The sequence below is a fragment of the Podarcis cretensis genome (genome assembly GCF_951804945.1).
Source record: "Podarcis cretensis genome assembly, chromosome: 11".
NCBI classification, from domain to species: Eukaryota; Metazoa; Chordata; class Lepidosauria; order Squamata; family Lacertidae; genus Podarcis; species Podarcis cretensis.
This window is the reverse complement of record NC_137180.1, coordinates 63347455-63374860: the sequence shown is the minus strand read 5'-3', so window position 1 is coordinate 63374860 and position 27406 is coordinate 63347455. Positions and strand designations below refer to the sequence as shown.

General features: G+C 42.3%; 1 protein-coding gene across 4 annotated transcripts in view; it reads left to right on the top strand.

The window, feature by feature from the left end:
• The window catches only part of UBAP2 (ubiquitin associated protein 2), an 85653-nt gene that overhangs the window by 11528 nt on the left and 46719 nt on the right, over positions 1 to 27406 (top strand). For 2 of the 4 annotated variants that reach the window (XM_079994740.1, XM_079994738.1), the window contains exons 2-7: positions 9456 to 9595; positions 10806 to 10883; positions 11358 to 11468; positions 16502 to 16655; positions 17485 to 17562; positions 25555 to 25609. In XM_079994740.1, the coding sequence (XP_079850866.1) occupies positions 9497 to 9595; positions 10806 to 10883; positions 11358 to 11468; positions 16502 to 16655; positions 17485 to 17562; positions 25555 to 25609 (575 nt within the window). In that variant the 5' untranslated portion in view covers positions 9456 to 9496. Of the gene's footprint in view, positions 1 to 644; positions 776 to 9455; positions 9596 to 10805; positions 10884 to 11357; positions 11469 to 16501; positions 16656 to 17484; positions 17563 to 25554; positions 25610 to 27406 lie in introns of those variants that run through there. The other 2 variants (XM_079994739.1, XM_079994741.1) reach the window with 2 other exon arrangements.

The following is a 27406-nucleotide window of genomic DNA, read 5'->3' as shown; positions in this document are numbered from 1 at the left end:
GGGGTGGAAGGCCACAGGAAGGAAACAAGGTCAGAAGGGGGTCGTGATCAGGAAAAGGTTGGTAAACACTGCTTTAAAGCACCTGAGGCTTCAGAGAACTCAGTAGCAGAGCCAACCCAGCAGGCTTTGACTCTACCACCCATCAGCTCACGGGTCTTAAAGCCAAAGCCCACTTTCCCTTGCCAGTGCCTTGGCAGCCACATCCACCTTCCCCATATTTGATGACATATGATAGCAGGTGGGTGTGGTTTTGGGGAAACGGCTTTGCAGGTCAAGTTTGGCCCATGGTCCTGAGGTTCCCCACCCAAACTGTTTTTTCAGCACCTTTTAGTGTCATTGGAAATCTATTCAAATGCTAAGCAACTTCTGTGGTGTGAACTCTGCCAGGGTTTCATGCTTCTGTAGTAATTCAGCAGTGAATAGGCTAGGCTGAGTACAGTTAGAGAAAATAAGGCTTTCAGGGAATAGAACGGAAATTTTAACATCCCTGTTTGCCCACTTAAATCCAGTTGCGCTTGTATTTCTTTGGTTTGATTTGCAGTCAGCGGTCTCTGCTGCCTTCGGCAATATTCCGTCTTAAATTTGAAGAGTATTCTGCAGTACTGACCTTGTGCCAATTACTGTGACAACAGAATGATGTCACAAATCCAGAGTTATGGCTCTGGCATTGTGCATCAGGTTTTGCCTCAAGTAGGTCTCAGAGAATAGAAAGGAAGGTAAATGTTGTTAGTCTTCAATCTTGCCACTGAGGAAGATGGACCATAGAGAGGTTAAGGTAAGGACTTTGGGGTGGGGGTGGGGGCTAGCTTTCGAGGGCTGTGTTGATTAGGCTGCTATTGTTTACATCTTGAGTTTGAGAACAAACAAAGGATGTTGTACTAAGTGATACTTAATATACTTTTTTTAAAAAAAAATGTGTATACGTACATTATTTTTACCATTTTAAATGTATATTTGGATATTGAATTGGAGCGGAATAAAAATCTTAATAGCCTAGTCCAGAGGTCAGCAACCTTTTTTAGCTGTGGGCCGGTCCACCGTCCCTCAGACCATGTGGTGGGCTGGACTATACTTTGGGGGGGGGGGAATGAATGAACGAACGAATTCCTATGCCCCACAAATAACCCAGAGATGCATTTTAAATAAAAGCACACATTCTACTTATGTAAAAACACACTGAATCCCAGTCTGCCCCGCGGGCAGAATTGAGAAGGCAATTGGGCCGCATCCAGCCCTCGGGCCTTAGGTTGCCTACCCCTGGCTTAGAGTGATGAATGGGTCACCATGTGATTCAAACTTCCTATGAAGTTGCTTTTTCAACTCATTTATGATGACACCTTGAGTTACAGCAACTACCGTAACTTACAACGCATTGCCGCTCTGCCAGTAAATTGCATGAGACTGTCCAATAAATGATTCCAGGAAATTCTCAGTGTCTGCTGCAGATGAAAATTTGATCATCAAAACTTTGAAAAGGTGTAGGGGGTGATGTCTACACCTGGTTTTATATCATCAAATTTTTTTGTCAGTCCTCTCCTTAGAGCTATGTGTGAGAGAGTGAAACATGTTTTTATTTATTTATTTGCAAGAGAGCTTTAGTGTGAGCAATTAATTTGGTCTTCTTTATTACATTTATGCGTATCTTGCTTTCTTCAATGATAGAACTCATACATTGTGTTCTTGGACATGCTGCCATCTAGGCAATCTTTAGGCCAGACCTGCTTAGTTTCAGCAAGGTTGTTGCATAATTTGCTTTCAGCCCAAGGCCTGGTATCTTCAGAAGGTGCCATGGTGATAAGAATGAACAATGTGCACTGCAATGCTCCATTCAGTAGTCATAGAATCATAGAACTGTAGAGTTGGAAGGGACCCCAAGGGTCATCTAGTCCTACCCCCTGCAGCTCAGGAATCTTTTGCCCAACGGGAGACTCGAATCCATGACCCTTAGATTAATTGTCCCATGCTCTATCCACTGAGCTCTGTGTAAAACAGAGTTGAGTTGCGCAGCCGCATAGGACCCATCCAGGGGTCCTTTACCTTTACCTTTTAATACTAATGTAAACAGTGGCTTAGCAGGAACAAGCAAGTGTGTTCTTGCACATCGAGAACATTGCAAGCAAGCAATTCCTTTCCTGCTTCTGCAATTCTGCCAACACCTAAGCCTTAGTTTAGTTTAGCATTGATTGTGATTCAGGCTATTGTCTTGAGTTCATAAAGTAAGTATTTGTAAACCATTGGATAAAGATACTAGGTGGTGGTACGTGTTCTGCCTTGTATAAGGAAATTTCCAGTGGTAGCTGGAGTTTCCTAAAGATTTATTCTCCTTTGTTAGCTTCATGGCAAGGGAAATCTTTCAACTCAAAAGCATTTGCACAGGAAATGTTCTAGTGGACATTTTGTGGATTTCAAACTACTCAGAAAGGAAGTTCCTGAGGAAAAGTGTTCCTAAGACAATATATGTTTTGATACTTTGCTATTCTCTGCGGGAATGAATGGCAACAATGAGCTGTACTACATTTTGAGCAACATGCAAGTGTTTGCAAACCCCTTCCCTCCAGTTTGCCCCATTTATTCCATTCATGAATTCAGAGGGCATGAGGCTTCGAAGGAAGACTTCACGCTTGGCAAGAGTGCTGCACCTTTCCTTTGGAATGAGCGCTCTCACTCAAGTAGTGCTTATTGGTCAGCAGCTCTTAAGATGATTGCTAAGTAGTTCTTTGAGGGTTGGATTTCATGCACTTACAGAGTTGCAAACCCCATCAGCACAAAGCTCATCCTAACACTTGGCAAGATGTCAGGCTGTCTGGAGTGGTATTGGGATGATTCACTGTCACGGTGCCATTTAGGCTGTGTCGTACCAAAACTCCGTAAAGATTGAAAGTACAGGTGCCATCCCACTTATGTGTGCGTCAGGTCAGGAAATAAATAAATAGTCAAACAAGGAAATGGTGGGAGAGAGCTGGAGAGTCCTCCCTAGTGACTTGCGAGGAGACCCTCCCTGGAGCCCGAAGAGGACTTTTCATACCTTATTGTCTTATTTTAAGTCTTCCTAGAATATTTTATAACACTGAGTTGACTAGCAGATGACTGATTAGTCATGCCCAGCTTCCAATAACCATGGGTAACAACCAGATGCCTAAATAAGGGAATGCGACTTAGTGAGATTCCATAACATTATACATTCTGTCGGTCATATAAAGCAAGACAGCATAAAAACATACCTGGGATTTGCTTGTGGTAGCAATTAAGCTAGAAACCCAAACTTTATTAAATTAGATTGCTGGTTTCCATCAAATAATTCACCAGAGGTGTTGCTTGTAGCTTGGGACCAGTTTGCCCACTTCTGTCTGCAGACCTGGCATTGTTACAAGTGCCACATAATACCTGTTCCACTTGTTCCTTCATTGTGGCAGCACCTACCCTTTGGAACTCCCTGCTTATTGATAACAGGCAGGCACCTTCACTGTAGTCTTTTTGACACCTGCTAAAAACATTTTTTGTTTAGGCAAGCTTGCCCAGATACAGTGGTACCACTGGATGCGAACGGGATCCGTTCCGGAGCCCCATTCGCATCCAGAAGCGAACGTAACCTGCGTCCGTGGGTCGCGATTCGCAGCTTCCGTGCATGCGCGTGACGTCATTTTGACCGTCTGCGCATGCGCGAGCGGCAAAACCCAGAAGTAACGTGCTCCATTACTTCCGGGTCACCACAGCGCGCAACCCGAAAATACTTCTCCCGAAGCTTCTTCAAGCTGTGAGGTATGACTGTATGTAGAATGCTTATGTGTGTTCTAATTCATTTTTAGTTTATTGCTGTTTTTTATGTTTTAAATAGTAGTTTTTAACTGTTTCTACTGATAATATGGTTTATTCTCTTTGCAAACCTCTTTGAGGTTTTATTTTTTTACAGTCAAGTGGTGTATGCATTTTACTGAATACTGTAAATAAATAACTCTGGGAAATGTTTTATTTTTTAGGGGGCAGAGGGAGCTGAGGCTCCTTTTCATTCCTGTGCCACTAACAAAGCAACAGTTCCCAAGGTTCCTTAAAAGTTTAATGTGTATGTAGCATATACATGGCCTGCTAACCTTCCTAGCATTAGTCCCTGGCTGCTGAAACCTTTTGTTCTTTTTTGACATTGGCAGTTGGGATCTCTTGGTGCCTTCCTTCTTCTGTCTTTCAACCAGCTAATGTTGCCCATTACTTTTGTGCATTAGGGGCAGATATATGCTTCTTGGCCAGGGGCATTGGGAGTATGGTCATCTGTGATCTCCCGATTAACTTCTGAGCCCTCAGCTCGGCTATTTTTAGCAAGCGTTGCTTCTCTGCTTCTATTCTGGGGAAATATTTGAAACTTGTTCCAGGGGGAGGGGGAGCAGTTTAGAAAGTTCAGGAGAGTGCAGTGTATGAGCTTGTGTGTAAGCAGAACACACACGAATTGTTCCCCTCATCTGGCAAAAGCATGCAATGTTCTAGTCTTGGCTCACTGCACTTTGTTTCCTTGTACGTTGTTAGGTTTATAAGAATCTTGCTCTTAAATGTAAATTCCTAGCAACTGCATGTAGCTGTAGTGCCTTAGGCTTCTTGAGTAGGATTCAAAGCCGAGTGCTTCGTCTAGCCTTCGCTGATCCGGTGCCTTCCAGATGTTTTGAAGTACAGCTGAATGGGACTGTTTGGAGTCATGGTTCAGAACATTTGGAGGGTACCAGACTGGGGAACACTGGTTTATTGGCTCACTTGAAATTTAAAATGGTCTGGTGGATAGAGGCTAAGATCTGGGTTCAAAATATAAATGTTAAACAATAACCACATCCACCTTCTCTCCTCACAATCTTTAGTCTCTGGCCCCATGGCCACAGGCTGAGCTAGATTGCATGTTGCATTAAACCACAGTTAAAAAACAACACTTATGCCCACATACGCTGCTGAAAAGTTATTGTGCTCCTTGCCTATTCTTGCTGCTCTTGTGATGCTGGGAAACAAAGCTGGATTTTGTCCTGTTGTGATGTCCAAACCTAGACCCATGGTTTAGCCATGAGCGGTTGGCTAAGAATAAACCATGGTGACTGCTCATGGTTTGTTTGGAGAACAACACACCATAAGCCTCAGCTTGGACACCACAACAAGCCAGAGTGTGGCTGGGGTAGAGGAGGAGTACAGCAGAAGCATCTCAGAAGTGTTGCACCATCATATTGTTTGTTCACATTAAGCCAACCTATAGCTGATTTTTTAAAACTATGACTTCTTTTTAATTGTTTCGGGACTGTATGAAATGTTTCTCATTTCTTCACCCCACTTTTCAACTCATACTTTTGGTTTTTCTGAAAAAATCCATACCATCCTTGAAGCCTAAAGGAAACAGGCTAAGCAGACCCAGCCATCTTAAAAGTATAAAATAGCCAGAACTTGAGTTTTAGCTGAGATTTTAGGTCTTGACTGATCCTCTTCTCTTTCCACACACAATGATTCTCTTCTCTCCCCTCAGTCTCCTTCCAGTGTGCCACCCCTCTCCAAACACAAAAGCTCAAACCCTAGGTATAAGAACACTATTACCTGCTTGTTCCTGTAGTAGGCACACTACTAAGTTGCATGTTAAAGTAGTCTTTGGTTGAGTAGACCTAGAGCATTAATAATAGGCTTTTAGTCTTCCATCCTCTAGCAGGAATATTGCAATGCCATTTATAAACATATTTTAGGAGTACAAAATGCTGCCCTCTGCCACATCACTATTGTAAAGGAATTATAGGTTCTATAAGAGCCTGATTTTCTTGCTCCAGTTCAGGAGGAGTATGTGTCTTAAAAACAACAATGGTTATAATGTTCAGTTCTTTGTTTCTACTTGACCTATACCTTGTAACAGGGGAATCTTCCGCTGTTGTTGTTGTTGTTGTTTTTAATTCTTAAAACACATAATTGAACCAGAGGCCTGCATTCTGAGACCTGGAGATGGTGCTATGAGTACAGCAACCCCCAGGTTACTCAATCTTTCCTCTTCAGGTGGAGTCAGGGGAGAGGAAGAATGCATTTCTGCACTTCTCTTTTCTCTAAGGCAGATGTTTTCAACCTTTTTGAGTTCATGGGTCCCTTGACCAACTGCATTCTTTCTGCGGCACCTCTGTGGGACTCAGGAGCCCAGTTATGTCACCCTTTGCATGCAGAGCTGGCAGCCTCTCACCCTTTTTCGAACACCCCTTGTGGAGTGTGCCCTCAGCCTCCTTGCAGCAGGGAGCAGCAATGCCCCTCTGGCCTCCCCAGGAGCCTTTTAGCTGTTCTGGGCGAGTCTGGGCCCTGCCTCCTGGACCAGGTAGAAATTGGAAAAGGTTTCTCCAATATATTTTCATTCTGTAGAGGGAATATTTAGAGTTATTAGGAGAGCCAAGGTGGCTTTTTGGGATTGTTCTGTGTGCTGAAATTATGTGTAATTTTCCCAGGGAATATTTCCTAAAATTTGAAGGGTGAAGGATTGGTTTTCTGTGGAGTATGTGTCTGCTGTGTGTGCATAACCTAAAATTTTATATAGCAACCTTGTCATAAGCAGATTGCCTCTGCTCCAACCTGAATAAATCAATTCTAGCTTTTAAAGCTGCCTTTCCAGTACAAAAAAGATCCAAAACAAAAGAACGGGAAAACATCCTTACAATAAGAGAGCAGACCAGTTACATTCTAATAGCCTTGGAACTGTTAGATGGTTGCAGATAACGGGTAAGAAATGTGTGGAAGCTGCAGTGAAGAAATGGCACAATGAAAGGGAAAACCTAGCTCCTTGTCAGCCCTTATTGCATCAGAAATCTTGAAAGGTCTTGGATACAGAATCTAGGCATCATTGCAGATTTTTAGGGAGCAAATTTCTAGCCCTTTCAGTGGAAGGTGAAGGTACAACAAAATTTATCTGTGAATAGTTCTGGCAAAAGAATTGGGGCCAGTTCATAGGGCCAGTTTAACATTCTAGTGGCGGCATAAAGTTAGTATTTTGTGACCTTATGAATGCCCTCACTTGCCTTAAAATGAGCAGTCAAATTGGGTGTGCTTCATGTCTTAGATTAAGCAGTACCTCAGAAAAGCTTGAGCTATAGACTTTCTGCACGTCGTATCACACAAGTAGCACTTTATGCCTCTTCCTTTCCATACTGCTATCACATTATATGGCTTGTGCAAATGGGCCTCAAGTAGTGAAAACTCTGCTGAGTAGGTGATCTTCGGTCATCTTCAAAGTAGCAGACAAGCTGGGCTTTGCCAGGTTCGGTCATAATGGAATGTGGTCTTCTGGGTCAGATCCTGCAGCCATTTCCAGGTACAGGCAGCTCTCTTTAGTTAACTATGCAAGAGCTCAAGGAAGTGGTGGTTTGTTTGTTTTGCCATATCTCTGGAGTGATTCTTTCCTTATTGCATTCAACGTTTCAGTTGCTGGGTATATAGGCTTGGCCAATAAAAGCTAAATTTGTTAATAGCTGGAAGAGGAGGTTAAAATTAAGTCTGTGCAAAGCTACACCCAGCTTTGTCAAGAGTTTCCTTCTAAATGAAATTCTCAGGACTTTAAGGTGGGGTAGTACTTGCCTGTCATCGTATGAGCCAGTCCAATGACTTCCTTCCTTCACTCCCACATTTTGGGTGGGTTTTCACACCCCACCTATGATCCATGAAATGTTGGGAAATTGAAGAAACTAAGGCATTTGGGTCAGCCCTAGTTAGAATGCTGGTGAGACTGCACGAGTCAGCAGTGAAATGTCAGATGACTCTGTAGAATGCTGTGTAAGACTTCTTCAGATAGATAAAATGTTACGAGTTTGTGTTTGCAGTTGTTACTGTTTGCATATGGCAACATCCCACAGGTTGCTCATTTCTGGTATGTTGCTTTGACCTAAGCAATCACTGGGACCTCCTCTCTCCCAGATTTTTTTGATGAGCTTGTGAAGTTGTTGTGTAAGTTCAACTCCACCCACTTTGAAGACTTCAGCAGGTATCCCATCAGGTCCACTGGCTTCCTTGTTTTTCATTTGGTTAATAGCTGTCCCAGATTTGGAGATACTAAGCCACTTGGTTGGGATGCAGGTGGCGCTGTGGGTTAAAGCCTCAGCGCCTAGGACTTGCCGATCGAAAGGTCGGCGGTTCGAATCCCTGCGGCGGGGTGCGCTCCCGCTGCTCGGTTCCAGCGCCTGCCAACCTAGCAGTTTGAAAGCACCTCCGGGTGCAAGTAGATAAATAGGGACCGCTTACCAGCGGGAAGGTAAACGGCGTTTCCGTGCGCGGTTCTGGCTCGCCAGAGCAGCGATGTCATGCTGGCCACGTGACCCGGAAGTGTCTCCGGACAGCGCTGGCCCCTGGCCTCTTAAGTGAGATGGGCGCACAACCCCAGAGTCTGTCAAGACTGGCCCGTACGGGCAGGGGTACCTTTACCTTTACCTTTACCTTTACCTAAGCCACTTGGTCAAAGGACCACTGGGACCAGCCATAGCCATGATTACACCTATGTTCAGATGAATGGAGGCAGCCCCCCCCCCACATATGAGCACATGAATTTACGATTAGAAAAAGTGGAATAGGAGTAGGTAGCTCTTCTTAAATCACATACCTTTACTCGTACCTCACTTTTCTCCACAGTCATACCTCTTGTTTCATTTGCTTCATGATACGTTTTTTCAGGTTGTGTCCCGCGGTGACCCGGAAGTACCAGAAAGGGTTACTTTGCGCAGATGCGCAAATGACGTCACACGCATGTGCAGAAGCGGCGAATTGAGACCTGCGCATGCGCAGATGCGGGTTGCGTTCCTTTCAGGTTGCGAAAGGGGCTCCGGAACGGATCCCATTCACAACCAGAGGTACAACTGTACTTGCCATTTGAACTGATATTAAAAGGAGTTAAGGCCTTGTATAATGTAGAAACAGAGTTAATTCAGATGTCCCCCCACCCTTTGTGGTGAAGAACCCTTGATGGGAGTCATCTCATTAATCTCATGTGGTAGCAGCTGATATGGACCACATTAAAGGAAATCTTTAGGTACAAAAAATGCAAACAACCGCACAACCCATTTTCTGTCTTCATGTGGATTTTGGGCTTGCAGTTTCTAGACAGCTTGACTTCTGTGCTGCACGGGAAACCACTTTTAAAGTTGGTGTAGGTTCCTAAAGCAGCTTTTAAAATGTCACCTGAGCCCCTTATTCAAGGAAAGGAAGTCTGAGATCTCTCAGTGTTCAAGCAAAGTAGCCTTTTGGACCCTGGCCCCGACCTGCTCTGCAGATAGGAGTTTTGAGGTAGTGCCTTGCCAGACTTTTTAGGAAATGCATTTCTACTTCCCATGTGTGCAAAAAAAAAAAAAAAAAAAAGATTGTCACATTGCTACTTGGGATATGAACATAATTAGCTCTCTTTTGTGTTAACCTGTATACTGTCATTTATGCCAGTTTTTCATATTAGGAACAGTGCTTAACTCAGCTGGATTTTTCCTCTCTCTTTTCAGATTTTCTATTTTGTACATACGTTGTTTTGTATATACTGTATATGATGACTTCGGTGGGCAGTGAACGTACGCGGGGCACTCGAGACAAAGCGCAGATTTCAGCCACGCAGCTGACGCAACCACAGAAACCAGTAGTACAGGTAGGGATGTGGATATTCTGGATCCATGTATCGGTGATTCTGAACCTGTAAAAATTAATCAAGATCAAGAAATGATGTTGAAAATACCATTGCTCAGTGGGTTTATACACATGACAGCCTGTAAGATTCATCTTATCTACTTGAATTAGGAGTACTTACCATCCAATCTAGGATTGCAAACCCATAGCCTTTCAAATTTTGCTGTAACTAAAAGTTCAAATTTTACTCAAATTTTAAATGAATTTTTAAAACTTAAAAAAAAAAAATGTTTTCTGTAGCTCACATTTCAGAACTGCCAATGGTGAATGACACAATGCCCAGTAATGTAACTGGATCAAAAAATCATTATTCATTACTTACACTGGCAGTATCACAGCTTGACTTATTATTTACTAGATTTTTAAAATGTGGGTTGTAAAACTGGTTCTTACGTTAGAATTTACAGTTTTGGGGGAGTATTCTCTGGAGAATTTTCTAGCAGGGAATATTCTCACCTCACATCACTATGCCTAACTGTTTAAAGGTTGCTTTCTTAGATGTATTGGCTAAAAGAATACCAGCCTTTATTTCTGGTGGCTTTTTCCTGTTTGGGCAGTGGAGGGAATACCAGTACCCCTTGCCCCATTCTACCAGCCAGAACCATGCCAGTGCTCTGAAATGAACACTTTATTGAATTAAATTGTGTGCAAAGATTGAGTGAAAGAATTAGGCAAAAAATGGGCAGGAAATTCAGGGGTTGTAGTTCTCTAATTAGGGCTCATAATAGGCCATGCACCCGAACAGTGGTTCCTTTGATAATTTAGATAAAACTTAACAACTTTGTCTTGTGTTGTGTTCAATGCTAAATTATCTGCTTTAAGAACTGTTCTGTGAGGGATCGGCACTGGTTGTTTTTTTCTTATATATGCCTGCAATCTGGAGTTTGGGCTTGTTAGATAGGAAAGGATGCCTCAATGTTTCTTCCCTTGGAGTTAAAAATAAAATAGGAGTGGGGAACCAGTAGACTTCCAGGTGATGTTGGACTCCCAATTCCTGTCCACCCTAGTCAGCATGGCCAGGTGATGTTAGGAGTTGTAATTCACCTGTATCTGGAGTGCCGCAGGTTCCACACCCCTGGAACAAAAGAACAAATTACGGGAGACTCAAGCATTTGGGGAAAATTTTGGCTTTGCGTGTGTATTTCTATAACCGATCTGTTTGTGCTTCCCAGGCAACAGCGGAACAAATTCGCCTTGCTCAGATGATCTACGATAAGAACGATGCAGACTTTGAGGATAAAGTGAAACAGGTATATGTTTTTCCCCTGTGCCTGGTGAGTGGGCGGGTTGGCTTTCATGGACTGGTGGAGAATACCCTTTGCTACTTCAAGCCTGTTTCAAGTCCACTTGCTTACTAAAACTTCAGCTTGAATAATAGTAATTATGAACTGTATTCAGCTAAGTTTCAGTCAGAGTAGACTCATTGAAATTAATGGCCATGATTAACTTGGATCCATTCATTTAACTTGGATCCATTCATTTCAGTGGGTCCACTCTAACTGAAACTTAGCTGAATACAGTGCTATAACCAGGCCCATGCAGAGCTTGTCTGAGGCCTGGGGCAACTTGTATTGCTACCCACTCAGTGCCTTTGGGATGGTGTGTGTGTATATTTATAATTGTAGGTATATTTTTAACCTATTTTTCCACTTGTTGCCTGGACTCCCTTTGTTGTGTTATCAAGGTCTCTTTAACGTGACTCATATATTTGTGTTTTTTTCCAGCTTATGGAAGTGACTGGGAAGAATCAGGATGATTGCATAGTGGCTCTACATGACTGTAATGGAGATGTAAACAGAGCAATCAATATCTTGCTGGAAGGGAACTCTGACACAGTAAGGACTCTAGATCCTTTTCTTAAGCCTTGAGAGTAGCCTTGCCTGAAGAGTTAATACATGGAGACTTCCTGCTTTTCATTGGGGAATGAAAAGCTGTGGCCAAGCTAAGAAAGATATCAATTACTTATGTTTTAGAAACAACTTTGTTATATGTAGGTTTCAAAAACCTTTAAAACTAGTGAAACTCTGAAATTGGCCCCCAGCTCACTCAGTTAACATGTATCTTAACTGTAAGGAATTCAGTTGTCTATCACTGGCAAAAGAAATGATTTCTAAACAGATTTGAGCCCTACTGTCAAGAACTTTCCAAGAAATTAAACACTGGAAAGAGCTGGTGAATTTTAAGTAGCCTGAGGTTATTTTGCTGCGTGACATCACAGTCACAAAGTGGTGCCTTGATTTGTCACAGCCATAACATCTCTGTGTATCAATTTCTGATGCTCTTTAGTCTTAGGTAATAACATTATCCCATAGCACACCAGTAGAGGTGACCAGAACTGTATAAACAGTATTCTAAATGTCGTTACACCATAGATTGTATAGTGATATTATAATATTGGAAGTTTTATTTTTCAGTTGCTATCCTAATGATCTCTGTTTGGAGAGGTGCTTTGGGAACATTTCAGTCTTTTTGTTTTAATATCCTTGAACAGTTTAGTATCATCAGCAGACCTGGCCACCTCACTGCTCAACCTTAGCTCTGGATTGATTATGAACAGATTAAAAAGGACAGGTACCAATACTGATCCTTGCAGGACTCCACTTTCAACGTCTCTCCGTTTGGAGGACTGTCCATTTTTTCCTACTCTCTGTTTCCTGTTATTTAACCACTCACTGGTCCACAAGAAGGTCTCTCTTCTTATTCCATGACTAGTAAGCTTACTCAAATCAGGAGTCTTTGGTGAAGTATTTTGTTGAAAGCTATTGGAAAGTCCAAGTGCACTATGCCAACTGGATCACCTCTATCTATATGCTTGTTGATACTCTCAAATAATTCTGAATAGGTTCATGAGACAGGGCGTCCCATTACAAAAGCCATGCTGGCTCAGCTTCCTCAAGGCTTGTTCTTCTCTGTGCTTGGTTATTTTATCTTTACCAATACTTTTCACCAATTTTCCAGTTAAGTAACTGAGGAACAAGTTACATTTTGTTAGAAGTTAAGCAATTACACATTTGAGTTCTTTGATAACTCTCAGGTGGATGCCATTCAGACCTGGTGTTTTGTCAGTTTTTATTTTGTCTGTTAGGCCTAGAACTTCATCCCTCATCACCATTATCTGCCTCAGTTCCTTAGACTTGGTTCCTGCAAAAGTTTGTTCAGGTACTGGAATCTGCAGACCAGGCTTGTGAGGATCCAATTAATTTTACTAGAACCCTGAGATCCACCAGCCAAAGCCAGGTATAAAATAGTGGCAGGGAGGGGGGCAATAACCTCATAATTCAGGAAAAAGATTCTTTGTAGGGGATTCCTCATTTTGAGCCCAGGAAATTGTTTTCAGTACCAGGACTGAGCTTACACTAAAATCTGCTCTCCCCCATAAATTCACCCCCCCAGCCACTTTTCTTCAGCTCAGCAGCCTAATTTAGAAGGGAGGAAAAGGTCTTGTTGTTCTTATTAAATAATTTGGTGTCAGAATCCTTGCTGAGCCACTGCAAATCACTGCAAATTTACTGGTAGAACCCTAATCTACCCCTGTTTTACTACCTACCTCCTGCCCACCCCTGTTTTAGAGTGCCACATACTAAAAAAGCAATCCACTGTAATTATCACCTAGATTCATCTTTCTGTCCTGCTACCAGTTAGAATTTCTGATGCAGTTTTCTTCAGACAAACAGGATATTGACCCTGGATCTGGGGAGCCTGGAAGTCTCTAAGTCTAAAGGAGCAGGTGAACTGGAGGTCTGCCCTGGAGAACTGGCAAAGCGCTTAACTTGTGCACCTGCTTAGGATGAACTATCCCTGACCCTTGATACTTGCTACCAGGGTTCTGTAATGTGAAGGTGTATGCAAATGCTCAACTGGGGCACTCAAATGTAACTTTGACTATTCCTGCATAGGACTGCGTTTGAAGTTTTAAAAAATAAGGCCCCAAGAAAACTAAAGCTTCCAAATTTACTTTTTTCTTTCTTCCCTAATTCCAGTTTTGCTAGTTATGGAGGACAATGAATTGTACAGGGTATTTTAAGCTGCTCCCCCCACCTTTATTTTGGGAACTGTTAGAAAGTGGAACGGACTCCATAGGGAGGTTGTGGACTCTTATTCATTGGAGGTTTTTAAGCAGATGTTGGGTGGCCATCTGTCATGGATTCTTTAGAGGAGATTCCTGCATTGCAGGGGTGGACTAGATGATTCTCGGGGTCCCTTCCAGCCCTACAATTCTGTAATTTTTCAACCACCTCTCTAGCTTCTGAGATATTAGTAGGCATTTCCCCCACACACTCAAGTATCTGTTTGCAACATAAGGTGTAGGAACTTGCTGCTTTCTTGAAAAAGAGGAGCTCAGATTCTCTGGAAGCCGAATTCTGTGTTCAGCAGCTTATACTCCTCTACTATTTCTTCTGCCCTGTAGAATTTCGACAAGAAACAAGCCCCACTTCTGACCTTTGTGGCTCACTGTGTGTAGAATGAGGCTGGACAGCTCTCTGTCTGCTTTATTACGATAAAACAAGAAAACCTATCACTATATGTTTGTGAGGGACTGTGATGCCCTCTTGAGCTTACTATCTACGTTTTGAATTGGGACAACAGAGACATAAGTCTTCTCCATAGTCTCACTCTCATATCTGAAGTGAGACTGTACACTACCTAAATCAGGACTTTCTAGAATAAAAACAGCTGGTATTTCCTCCCTGTCATGTTCTGGGCTGATTTGCACACTGTTAGGGGGTGGAACGCAGGTGGCGCTGTGGGTTAAAGCCTCAGCGCCTAGGGCTTGCCGATCGAAAGGTCAGCGGTTTGAATCCCTGCGGCGGGGTGCGCTCCCGCTGCTCGGTCCCAGCGCCTGCCAACCTAGCAGTTCGAAAGCACCTCCGGGTGCAAGTAGATAAATAGGGACCGCTTACCAGCGGGAAGGTAAACGGCATTTCCGTGTGCGGCTCTGGCTCTGGCCAGAGCAGCGATGTCACGCTGGCCACGTGACCCGGAAGTGTCTCCGGACAGCGCTGGCCCCTGGCCTCTTAAGTGAGATGGGCGCACAACCCCAGAGTCTGTCAAGACTGGCCCGTACGGGCAGGGGTACCTTTACCTTTACCTTAGGGGGTGGAACCTAAACCTTATTCCCCACCCCAACTGCTCCATGAGCCAGCATCAGAGGGGATTCTCTTTCCCTGGAACCTAAGAAAAGCAAAAGCTTTTTGAGCTCCTTAGTGGGTGCAGGAAAGATTCGTTTAGGTTCTCTTTTGCTTGCTGGCAAATTGGCTATTGAGTTGGGGGTTAGGGAGAGATGATTATGGTGGAAAGCATTTTGGTATTCAAGTCACTTTGATATGTGCATATATTTTTCTTGGTATATTTTGCTAGGATTTATGCTTTGTTCTTTGACCAGTCCTGGTTGGGCCAGGATATTCCCCTTGTAATTCAGGTGAAGCTATGCAGATCAAGCAAATACCTGTATGTTACATTCATTCAGAATTAATAATTGAGTGACAAAGCTCTGGGCATGTCTTTCTCAAGGGAAGACCAGCCTGGCACCAACTGGATTTTCAGTCGTTATTTATATACCACCATTGGCATTGTCAGACTGATCTCCTCCTTCCGCCTTCTCCCTCCACTCCCTTCTCATTTATGTCTTGTGGAACAGCATCTTGTTTTTGTTTGAACTGATATGAGACATTTTTGGAGACAGTATTTGCCTGGAAAGTGGATAAAAATAAAGTACAAATTAGTCCAAAAAAGCAGCAAAACTCACCTCCCCGCCCGCCAGTTCTTGCTGCTTAACCAGCAAACGCATGTGCCACAACTCAAGAACCAATAGACAAGATATTCTGGGAAATTTCCCCCTTTATTGTTGAACATTGTGAGTGTTGGCAGTTGTTGCAAGACTTGAGCAGTCAAAAAAATCCCCACTTCCACCATCCATGGGGGCCACTTGAAATGAGACAGCAGAGTATAACGGTAGGGTTTTGTACCCTAATCAGTAATGCAGGAATGTGTCTCAAGACGAGTTGGGATACAATACCAAAGTCAGTCATGAGATATTAGCATAGTTCAAGTGCATCTGGGCTACACCCCCATGCCCCTTGTCCACTGGCCATGCTTGCTGGGGGATGTTGGGGTTTATAGTCCCACAATATCTAGAGACCCAAGATTAGGGAAGGCTGATATAAGAGGGTGGGGAGGCAGATTTCAGTTCTGGGTTCCAACCCCTTCTCAGATACAGTTGCGCTGATGATCCTGGGCAAGTTGATACCTGCTTATGAAATGGGTCTAAATACGTCCTGCCTTAGTCATTAATAGTAAGGAAAGAGGCTATGAGCCAAACACCTACATGGTATTAAACATGTGGTTTAACATTGTATGGACTAAAAAAAAAAAGTAGATAACCAGGCTGTTGACAAAAAACAGCAACCCACCTCTGATACTATTTGGCATGAGTGATAGCCTCACTCCTGTGCCAAATAGCCATGGATGAGAGGGGTGATTTTAATCAGGACTATAGTATTTTGGGGTATGTGTGTATTTAACCCCCCTCCCTCTTCCCTGAGGTCTGGATCTTGATTTGCCTATTTACAGTTTAAATAAATAAGTAAATAATGTTAAGAGCCTGTTTTAATGTCACAAAGTTTGTCCCTGTAAAAATGCTTTGCCATTAAAATGCCACAGGGATTAATTCCATTCCAAGGATGCTGGATTAGTGTTGATGGTTTCTAGGCTTTGCAGGTGCCCCCGAGACTTTGTTTGACAATGGACCTTGCATGTCTGAAGGGCTGTAAAAGGTTAGAGCTTAGAGGTTTTACACTGGAAGATATTCTCAAGGCAGTCTTTAAACCCCTTTTGAATTGTTCTGTGTTTTCCTTCTCCACCCAAATAGACTTCGTGGGAGACAGTGGGAGGAAAGAAGAAAAGTCTTGGAAAAGAGAGTTCAGAAAACAAAGAGAACAGAGAAAAGCGAGGGGACAGAGAAGTGAGCCGTGGACGGGGAAGTTCCAGCAGACGAGGAAGAGGGGGCAGCCGTGGTCGAGAGTGTAAGCGCAGGCACCTTGCTCCTAGGAACGCGGTTGCCTTAGTTTGCCTTTGCGTTCACAGAGGAGCGTGTTGTGCTTGAGTTGCTTTGTTGTATGTTTGCAGTAGAGCACTGGGGGAAGAACCACAAACCATGCACGCAGAACTGTTTCTCTTCAACAAAAGGATTTGCCTAGTTTGGGTACATTTTATACGGCCGTGAGAACCTGATACTGGCTTGGTTTAATGATGCTTTTCTCCTCTTCAAATAATAATAATAATAATAATAATAATAATAATAATAATAATATTGGGGTGTATTTTCTGTATTGAGTATGGGCACATGAAAAATGTCTGAAAGCTGATCAAATATTTTAATATGGGCACATAGCCTGCTCGCTCTTCAACCTCAAAGGAGCTGTTAAAGCTGCTCACAAATATTCTAAAACAGCAAATGCTCATCACTCTTAAACACACACTCTGAAACAGCAACACAGTATAAAAACAAGGCCAGTGCCGTGCATATTGAACACAGAGTCCGAAAATATATAGCTTGATAAAAGGAAAGACATTTTATATTCAAGGCAGGAGCTTGTGGAAAGATTTAGGCATGATATCATCAAACCATTTATCTCTGTAGGCTTCTCAGTGAACCGAGGTTTCAGCTAACAGGCAGAGTAGCACCTGCAAGTCCAAATCCTTGTGTCTTGTTAGGACCCCTCACCCTTTCCATTCTTGCTGTGTGGTTCTGTCTCCTGCGCAGTTGAAAAACAAAAAGCCTGATCGAGTGGGCATGCTTTCAAATTGTATATAGTAATGTTTTGCTTTCTGTATTTCTCCTTCCACATCTAGTTAGAGTAGAGGAGAATGGAGTGGATAACAGCCAAGGAGAGAGGCCTTCTGATCGTGGGAAACGTAGCAGAGGGAGAGGTAAGACAAACCTATGAATATTTTTGTTTCCCCTTCTCCTTGAAAAAGGAACCTTGCAAGAAATAGCTTCTGTTAAGAGCCCTCCACCCTCCAACCCTGTGCTCTACTTGCCTGATAATTCTTTTTCTTGCCCCTAAAGGGCTGCAGGACTTGTGAGCCATGCAGGCAACCATCTAGCCTAGTAGTCTGTTCTCACAGTGGCCAACCAGTGTCTAGGGAAATCCCGCAGGCAGGACTTGAGTGCTGTTTGCATTTTGTCCATGTGAATGTGGCCTAACTACTGGCATAAGCAGTAGGATCTTGGTGCTTCCTGCTTAAGAATATCCTGGGACATGGCTGAAAACCAGCACCTCCTTTGCAGTTGATGCAAGATAAGCCTGAAATACTTTCAGCTCAGGGAATATCTTTAAAAAAACATGCAGAAGAATACCCTGCTGTATTTCATAGCTGAAGCACCAATAGCTTCAGTACTTCTGTATTTCATAGCTGAAGACCGATAGCTTCTACCTGCATTTTTAAGCTTGTACCTGCACTTTTAAACATCTAATCCATTTTGTATTTTGGGTCCAATTTGTCCCCCTTGGTTGGTGTGTTGGTGGCTCTTCCAGACCACATGATTAAAAGCAGCCTTTGTAGAATTCAGGAAGCAGAAATGTGTTTGGTTAGGCTGTCTTCAGTTCAGTGTTTCAAAATAGTGCAGCTGTGAAGATCTCCTTGTAGACATTTAATATATGGAGAGATTGTGGGTAAAGAGGAAGGGGTTTGTTTGAAGTAAGACTTTTCTTATCCTTTCCTAACCTGCTCCCACCACAGCTGGCCAGCAGTCTTCTGTTATTTTAGCTGGCTGTTTGCTCATATTACCAAGCTTTCATGCAGAAGGGCCAACATTATAGTAAGAGTCTGGGGAGAGTGTATAGTTCCCTAGCTATAGGACTGAAGACCATATAAGTAGGTCCTTGGGCCCGAGGCACAGTGGGTGAGAATCATTGGATCCTAACCTGCAAGTTGTGGAGAGGGCCACCTTGGAAAATAGGTTTCAGGGCCTGGCTGAAATCTCATATACTTACTTATACCTTCAGTACAGTGGTACCTCGGGTTACATACGCTTCAGGTTACAGACTCCGCTAACCCAGAAATATTACCTCAGGTTAAGAACTTTGCTTCAGGACTTCCGGTCGGCGCCAGCGCTTAATGGCGGTCCGAGCCTCAAGCTCCGAGGCAGGACTGCTTCGCTAGTTCGGGTATTACCCGCTACGGCAAGCGGGGGACCCCTAAAATCACAGGCGCGGAGCCTGTGAACAAAGGAGATTCGGTGGGCACCTTTTGCGCCCCCCGGCACTGTGAAGGAGCCTTTTTAAAGGCTTCTGAGCGGCATCGGGGTAAGCGCGGTGCTGAGAGTCATCACCCAGCTAGCGGAGTGAAGCCGCGTCGCCATTAACGGAGAGCGCCGATTCCTTCCTGTAACTGGAAATTGACTACAACACCCGTGAGTAAGATCGGAAATTGACGGGACATTAAAATAAGAAATTTGGCTGAAAACGGGAAAGGCATAAATTAAGGAAGTCTGCCTCCCCGGAGCTGCAGGAGAAACAAAGCAACGAAAAATCAAGCTGCATTTGAAGGGAACTTTCCTTTTTTTTTAAGCTGTCAAACTGACATCGGACTAAATTTCCCCCCCGACAGGCAGGAGAAGGGGGGAAAGGATTGAGACATTCTTAACCTGCTGTAAAATTACTGGGAAAATAAGACCTTCCACTGTCAAACCCCCCCCCAGGACGGGCTGCCCAAACAAGACACCGGGATGAACTGTCAAACTGCCAAACTTTTTAAAGTGGGGGCTTGTTTGTAACAAAGTTACTGGAACTTAGATTTCACCCTGTTGCATTTTGGTTGCATAGAAGACAGAGACTTTGTGGTTTGGACATTGGAGCTTAATGGCTACTGTTATACTTTCCTGCTTCTTTCTCTTTTGCCTGCCATTTGGATACAATTGAATGCTCCCTCTAGAGGGTCTTAAGTGAAACTGTTGCATCAGGAGAAGCAACAGTGGGATTTTCCACTTGGAAACTAACTCTGTGAAAACGACCTTGAGGATATGAGTGGCCCTACAGAAGAGATAGTAACAAGGCAGAAAGCAAAACAATTCCAGAAGAAAAGGGGCTCTATATCAGGAACTGCACCAGCTGCACAGGAAAAAACAGCAGCTTCTATGGATCCTATGACACAGGCACTCCTTAAAATAAATCAATCTCTGGAAGCACTGACAAAGCTATCGACAGAGAACTCCAAAAAATTAACAGAATTGACAACAAGACTAGATGCTAATACAGCTAGTGTAAAATCTAACACAGATTCTATAAATAGATTAATCCAGGAGAGTGCTGAAACACGAAAGATTGCAGAAAGTGCAAAAACTACGGCTGAAGAGACAAGGGAAAAGTTTGGGCCTATTATTAAGAAAGTTAATGAGCATGATGCAGCCCTCTCCTTATTGGAACTTCAGAGGAAAGAGAAGAATCTAAAACTTAGATTGGTTCCTGAAGGGGAAGGGGAAAATCTTGTGGAATTCCTTACAGAGAATTTTGCAGCCTTTTGGCATGAGGAATGGGCGGAAGATGAAGAATTTGAGATAACAACAGCCTTTCGGCTGGGCAGGAGGCAGGACAAGAAACCAAGGGATTGTCTAATTACATTGAGATCAAAAGAAGAAAGAGATAGAATATTGAACTTGCATTATCAAAAGGCACTGGTGATCCAAAACTGTCAGATACAGATTTTTAGGGACATCCCCAAATATATTTTAGAGGTGAGGACCTACTATAAGAACCTAGCAGACCTGCTGAAGAAAAATACCATACCATTCAGATGGGAGTTCCCACAAGGACTATCCTTTAACTTTAAAGGAAGAAAGATCAAAATAAAAACAATTCAGGACAAAGAACAATTTCTGGAGAGATACCTGGAGGATTTGCAGAAAGGAACTGCAGAGGAGAAAGAACCACCTGATATAGCAAATCTATCATTTGGACTTTTACCACCACCATCGGAGGAAGAACAGAAGCTTGGAGCAGTTGGAGGAACAGCTACCTAAACACAAAATGTCTCTGCAACTTCTTAGTTGGAACTGTAATGGCTTGAACCTTCCTCGAAAAAGACGACAAGTTTTTCACATCTTGAAGAGAGAACAATTAGATATAATATGTTTGCAAGAAACCCATATTGCCAGGATAAACAGGAAATTATTGACAAATAAGAAACTTGGTCAAGAATTTATTTCATCAGACAAAGTGAAGAAAAGAGGTGTGGTGATCTATGCAAAGGAAAAATTGGCCCCAAAATTGATATTTAAAGATGAACAAGGAAGATACCTGGCAATTGAAATACAAATTCAAGGAGAAAAAATCCTGATTGTTGGAGTATATGCCCCAAATGAGGGGAAGGCCGAATTCTTTAAGAAGTTGCATGAGACACTAGTTGATTTCATAGACTATAAAATCGTAATGATGGGGGATATGAATGGAGTTGTCTCAACAAACATGGATAAGGCACAGAGACAAGTGATCTCAAAAGAAGGGAGACTACCAAAGATCTTTTTTGAAATGACTGAAACTCTGGACTTGATTGATATTTGGAGAACAAGGAATCCTCTAGAGAGAGAGGGAACCTTCTTCTCTGAGGCAAAAATGACATGGACAAGAATAGACCAAATTTGGATTTCTAGTAGTCTGGCGTCAAGAACAAAAAAAGTAGAAATATCCCCAAAAACTTGCTCCGACCATAATGCGGTGAAGATGGAGATGAAACTAACAACAACTGGATCCTTTAGATGGAGAATGAATGACACCCTATTTAAGGATGAAGAGATCCATAAGAAGGCCCTTAAAACATTAAAAGATTATTTCGAGATTAACAGGAAAACAGATGTGGAGAAAAGAATAATTTGGGACGCAAGCAAAGCCGTGATGCGAGGTTTCCTAATTCAACAGAACTCTATAAAGAGGAAGCAACAAAATGAGAGGAAGGAAAAAATCCTAGAAAAAATAAAAGAAGGAGAGAAGAAATTGAGGTCCAAACCAAAGTCTCATGAGATTCTGAGAGAAATAAAGTTTTATCAGATGCAGTACATGGAGCTCATGAACCAACAAATAGAATGGAAGATAAAGCAAATGAGACAAAGAACCTTCGAATCAGCGGACAAGTGTGGGAAACTTCTGTCATGGCAATTGAAGAAAAGGCAGAAAATGAACACGGTAACCAGTTTAGAAATGGATGGGAAAATTATCCACAAACCTAATGAGATAAACAATTGCTTTCAAAGCTTTTTTAAGAAATTGTATGCACAAGGGCCAATTAATGAACAAGAAATAGAAGAATTCATCAGAAAATACGGTTTACCAAAAATTCCAGAACAAAGTAAAAGGACTCTAAATGAGGAAATAACAGAACAAGAAATAGAGGGTGCCATTCAAAATATGAAATTGGGAAAATCACCAGGACCAGATGGCCTGACGGCTAAATACTACAAGATGCTGAAAGAATGTTTAATACAACCATTGAAGGAAGTTTGCAATGAAATCCTGAAGGGGAAAAAGGCACCTGAATCGTGGAAAGAGGCTTTTATCTCACTTATACCGAAGACAGAAGCTGAGAAGAACCAGGTTAGAAACTACCGCCCTATATCTTTGCTCAATGTGGATTACAAAATTTTTGCAGACATTTTGGCAAAAAGATTGAAAAGAGTGTTGATAGAGGAGATTCATAAGGACCAAACAGGCTTTCTCCCAGGGAGATATATGTCAGACAATGTGAGGAACATTATAGACATTATAGAATTGCTAGATGTTGACATTAACAGGAAAGCAGTCTTGATTTTTGTAGACGCGGAGAAAGCCTTTGACAATATCTGCTGGACTTTTATGAAAAAAAATCTCCAAGGGATGGGGGTAGGCCAAGGTTTTGAAAACGGTATAGGTGCAATATATTCTCAACAAAAGGCCAAGCTAATTGTAAACAATGTGGTTACAGAAGAAATACCCATAGAAAAAGGTACACGGCAGGGATGCCCAATATCCCCTTTGCTTTTTATATCAGTCCTGGAGGTTTTGTTAAACATGATTAGAAAGGACCAGTTGGTTAAAGGAGTTCAGGTCGGAGTTAGACATTACAAGTTAAGAGCATTTGCAGATGACCTAGTATTGACTTTGCAACAGCCAGACACTAGTACTAAAAGAGTATTAGAATTAATTGAAATATTTGGTCGAGTAGCAGGTTTTAAATTGAACAAACAAAAAACGAAAGTGTTGGAAAAAAACTTAACAATGGAAGAAAGAGAGAGTTTTCAGAATGAAACAGGCCTGGAAATAACAAAAAGGGTAAAATACCTGGGGTTAAACTTAACATCCAAGAATGTGAATTTATTTAAGGATAATTATGAAAAAACTTGGGCAGAGGTTAAGAAAGATCTGGAAATATGGTCAAGGTTGAAACTTTCCTTGTTAGGCCGAATTGCTACTATTAAGATGAATGTATTGCCTAGAATGCTGTTTTTATTTCAGACGTTACAGATTTTGGACAGGATGGATTGTTTCAAGAAGTGGCAGAAAGACATATCAAAATTTGTCTGGCAGGGCAAAAAGCCCAGAATTAAATTTAAGATTTTAACTGATGCAAAGGATAGAGGGGGGTTTGCCCTGCCGGACTTAAGACTTTACTATGAATCGGCAGCTTTCTGCTGGTTGAAACACTGGCTACTTCTTGAGAACACTGACATTTTGGACCTGGAAGGGTACGACAATAGTTTTGGTTGGCATGCATATTTATGGTATGACAAGGTAAAGGTGTACAAAAGTTTTAAAAACCATATTGTAAGGAAAGCATTGTATAACGTTTGGATTAGATATAAAGATCTGCTGGAAAGTAAAACCCCTAGGTGGGTGTCACCAATGGAAGCTAGGGAAGTAAAAAAGCTTAATATGGACTCTAAATGGCCAAAATATTATGAAATTTTAGAATATGATGGTGAAAGGGTGAAACTTCAGAGTTATGAGAAACTAAAGCCTAAGGTTCGAGATTGGTTGCATTATCATCAGATAAATGAGACATTTAAACAGGACAGAAAAATAGGATTTCAGAAAGAGAAGTCAAAATTAGAAACAGAACTGTTGGAACCCAATACTAAGAATTTATCAAAAATGTATAACTTGCTGTTGAAATGGAATACACAGGATGAAACGGTGAAATCAGCTATGATTAAATGGGCACAAGATATCGGTCATGATATTATGTTTGCTGACTGGGAACAGTTATGGACCACCGGTATCAAATTTACTGCATGTAATGCTTTAAAAGAAAATATTATGAAAATGATCTATCGGTGGTACATGACCCCAGTCAAGCTTGCAAAAATTTATCATTTGCCTAACAATAAGTGTTGGAAATGTAATGAGACTGAAGGCACTTTTTACCACCTTTGGTGGACCTGCCCAAAGATTAAAGCTTTCTGGGAAATGATCTATAATGAAATTAAGAAGGTCCTTAGGTGGACTTTTCCTAAGAAACCAGAGGCTTTTCTCTTGGGCATGGTTGGCCAATTGGTGTTAAAGAAGGATAGGATTTTCTTTATGTATGCCACCACAGCAGCAAGAATTCTACTGGCAAAGTATTGGAAGACGCAAGAACTACCTACTCTGGAAGAATGGCAAACAAAGGTGATTGACTTTATGGGACTGGCCGAGATGACGGGCAGAATCCGTGACCAGGGGAAAGAGACAGTGGAAGAGGACTGGAAGAAATTTAAAATATATCTCAAGAACAATTGTAAAATTGACGAATGTTAAGATGTCAGGGGGTAAGAGGTAAAGAAATTGCAGCAGTAATCAAAAAAAAAAAACTAAAGGAACTTTTATGAAAGGGAATTAAGATAATGGACCTAAGGGTTGCTAAAGAATTATTAAACAAGGATGCAGGGATGGGGAGGTATGGGGAAGTCAAAAGAAAGAAGGGTATGAAACGATCAGCTGGAAATTATGTTGTTTTGTGGTATTTTTGTTATCTATTTGAAAAACGAATAAAAATTATTATAAAAAAAAAAAGAACTTTGCTTCAGGATGAGAACAGAAATTGTGCTCCGGCGTCGCGACAGAAGCAGGAGGTCCCATTAGCTAAAGTGGTGCTTCAGATTAAGAACAGTTCCAGGTTAAGAACAGACCTCCGGAACAAATTAAGTACTTAACCCGAGGTACCACTGTATTGACATACAGTCATACCTCGAGTTGAATGTGCTTCGGGTTGAGCGTGTTTGAGTTGTGGTCTGCGGCAACTAGGAAGTAATGAAGCGTGTTACTTCCGGATTTCGCCGCTTGCGCATGCGCATGCGCTCAAAATGACGTCACGCGCATGCGCGTAAGCGGCAAAAATGTGACACGCAGATGCGCCGTCACGTCTTGCGTTCCATTCGGGATACAAACGGGGCTCCGGAATGGATCCCGTTCGCATCCCGATTTATCACTGTATAACAAAGGGGTTTGTTTTCAAACTGGATCTAGCATCTTTAAAAGATAACTCTCCCCCAGTCTCCTTTTCTTGCAGCTGCAGGGTAAAAGAATAAGTTCTCTCCCATCCCATTTTATCCCCACAACAACCCTGTGGGGTAGGTTATGTGGAGAGACAGTGGCTGGTCCAAGGTCACTCTTCATGGCTGAATGGGGATGTCAACTCTGGACTCCCAGTCTTCTAACCACTGCACCACACTGCCACTATCTGGGTTTGCCTCTAGGCATTTATGAAGAGGATAGAAAAAGAGTTTATTTTCTGCTGCCATGTTGTCTTGCTTCTTTGATTAAGAAGAGAGTGTGATGTTTCTGAAGGAAATGAGAAGAGGAGAAATGGCTGAGCCCTACTATCTCAAGTTGACTCCCCCTCCTGAAACCTTGGGAGCTGAATGTTCAGCTTATCCACCTTTCACCCTTAAATGAGGCTCTTTCCTTCCCACAGGATTTGGACGTGGCAGAGGAAGAGGAGCAGGGAGGTTTTCAGCCCAAGGCATGGGGTAGGTTCTTTACACCATGTCAGTGAAAGAAAATATATCAGCTAAAATAGGACCTGTCAACACTGCTTAACTTTGTATTAAAGACATTACACAGAACCATGTAATGGAGAATCTGTTAAACGTTTGTATTGCAAGGACTTATTGACTCCCTTCATCCTGATATCAGGAAACTTTATAAAAGTGAGGCAGTGGAAACACCCATTCCTTGTGAAATGGGTGCCTTCACTATTACAGCCTGACAAGCAAACTCTTGAGTAATTCAGAGAGGGATTGACAACCTCAAGCAGCCGTTTTGTTGCCTGAGGTAAGCATAAACCCAAGATGAGGATTAGTTCTATCAAATTGTCCCAGGAATTTAATTCTCACACACACACACACACACACACACACACACAAAATGCTGAATGCAAGCTGGGGCATTGTAATATTACTGAATACTAAGGGTTTTTTTGTTTGTTTTGCCAATCATATTATTATGCATTATTATTATTTCCAGAAAAACGTGTGTATCTAAACAAAAATTTATGCTATTAATATATTCATAACAGAATTATAACAATCACTTAGGTACAACTGTAAAATTATAGTGCATTGTGAGTCTCTAACAAGAAAACCTCACAGGCGCTGCAGTTAAGACATGTACTATTTGAGCAGCATATGCACAGTTGCATTTCGCAACTTCATGGATAGCACAAAATGGTTGTGTTATGTTGCTGCTAATATGGGGAGGGTGCCCTTGAAGATACTTTGTAGATATCAAAATAGCACTTGCAGGTGCCCAGTAGGATTTGGAGATACAAAACTGCAAAAGCAAAATCAATGTTAAGGGGTTTAAATAATCTGAACGTAAAACTTCTCTTGGACTGCAGTATCTGTTGGCCGTGTGTTAAGAATTTTTAGGACACCATGGAAGAAATTGACATCCAAGTCAAAGAGTCTGTCAAATTAAAAAAACAACAACCAGCATTGCCTTAGAAAGTATGAAGGTCTCCTAGCTGTGCTCTTGAGGTATTCATAGGCACGGCTGTGGTGTTGGTAGCCTTTTTTCTTAGTCTCAGAATTGGTGACTAATGGTGGCTGTTATATTAGCTGCCCACCCAATGCACACCTGGTGAAGTGGGCTCACCCACTGAGGTTTAAGGCATGATAAATATGTTTGAATTTAAGATGCTGCAAGACCCTTCTTTGTTTTTGGTGCACCATGCTTATCCCCTGGGAAGTCACAATCTCAGCACTGTTGGAACCATGAGCAGAAGGTGTTCGACAGTGGAATTTGCTGCCAAGGAGTGTGGTGGAGTCTCCTTCTTTGAAGGTCTTTAAGCAGAGGCTTGACAACCATATGTCAGGAGTGCTCTGATGGTGTTTCCTGCTTGGCAGGGGGTTGGACTCGATGGCCCTTGTGGTCTCTTCCAACTCTATGATTCTATGATTCTATGAAGGTGTTGTTGCCATCTAATGTAGGCAGCAGGGTGTGGCGGATAAGGAGTTAAAAGGACTACCAGAGCTCATTCACCCCAACTATACTCCAGCTGAGAGTTTCTGAAATTACATCCTCTGCTGGCAGTAGGTGGTCGTTGCTCCTTGGCACCATCTGGCAGTGTCAAATTAATCGCACATTCGCTCATTCACTTGCAACGCCTCTCACTGTGCAGTTAAAAACTTACCAGCCTTGGCACTCTTTCCTGCTTCTCTCATGATACACTACAACATGAGCACAGTCAGTCTAAATGATAGTTTTGAGGCACAAGCAGACATGCTTTTAAGAAGCACAGTAGTGGCTAAATTGCCCCTCCCCTC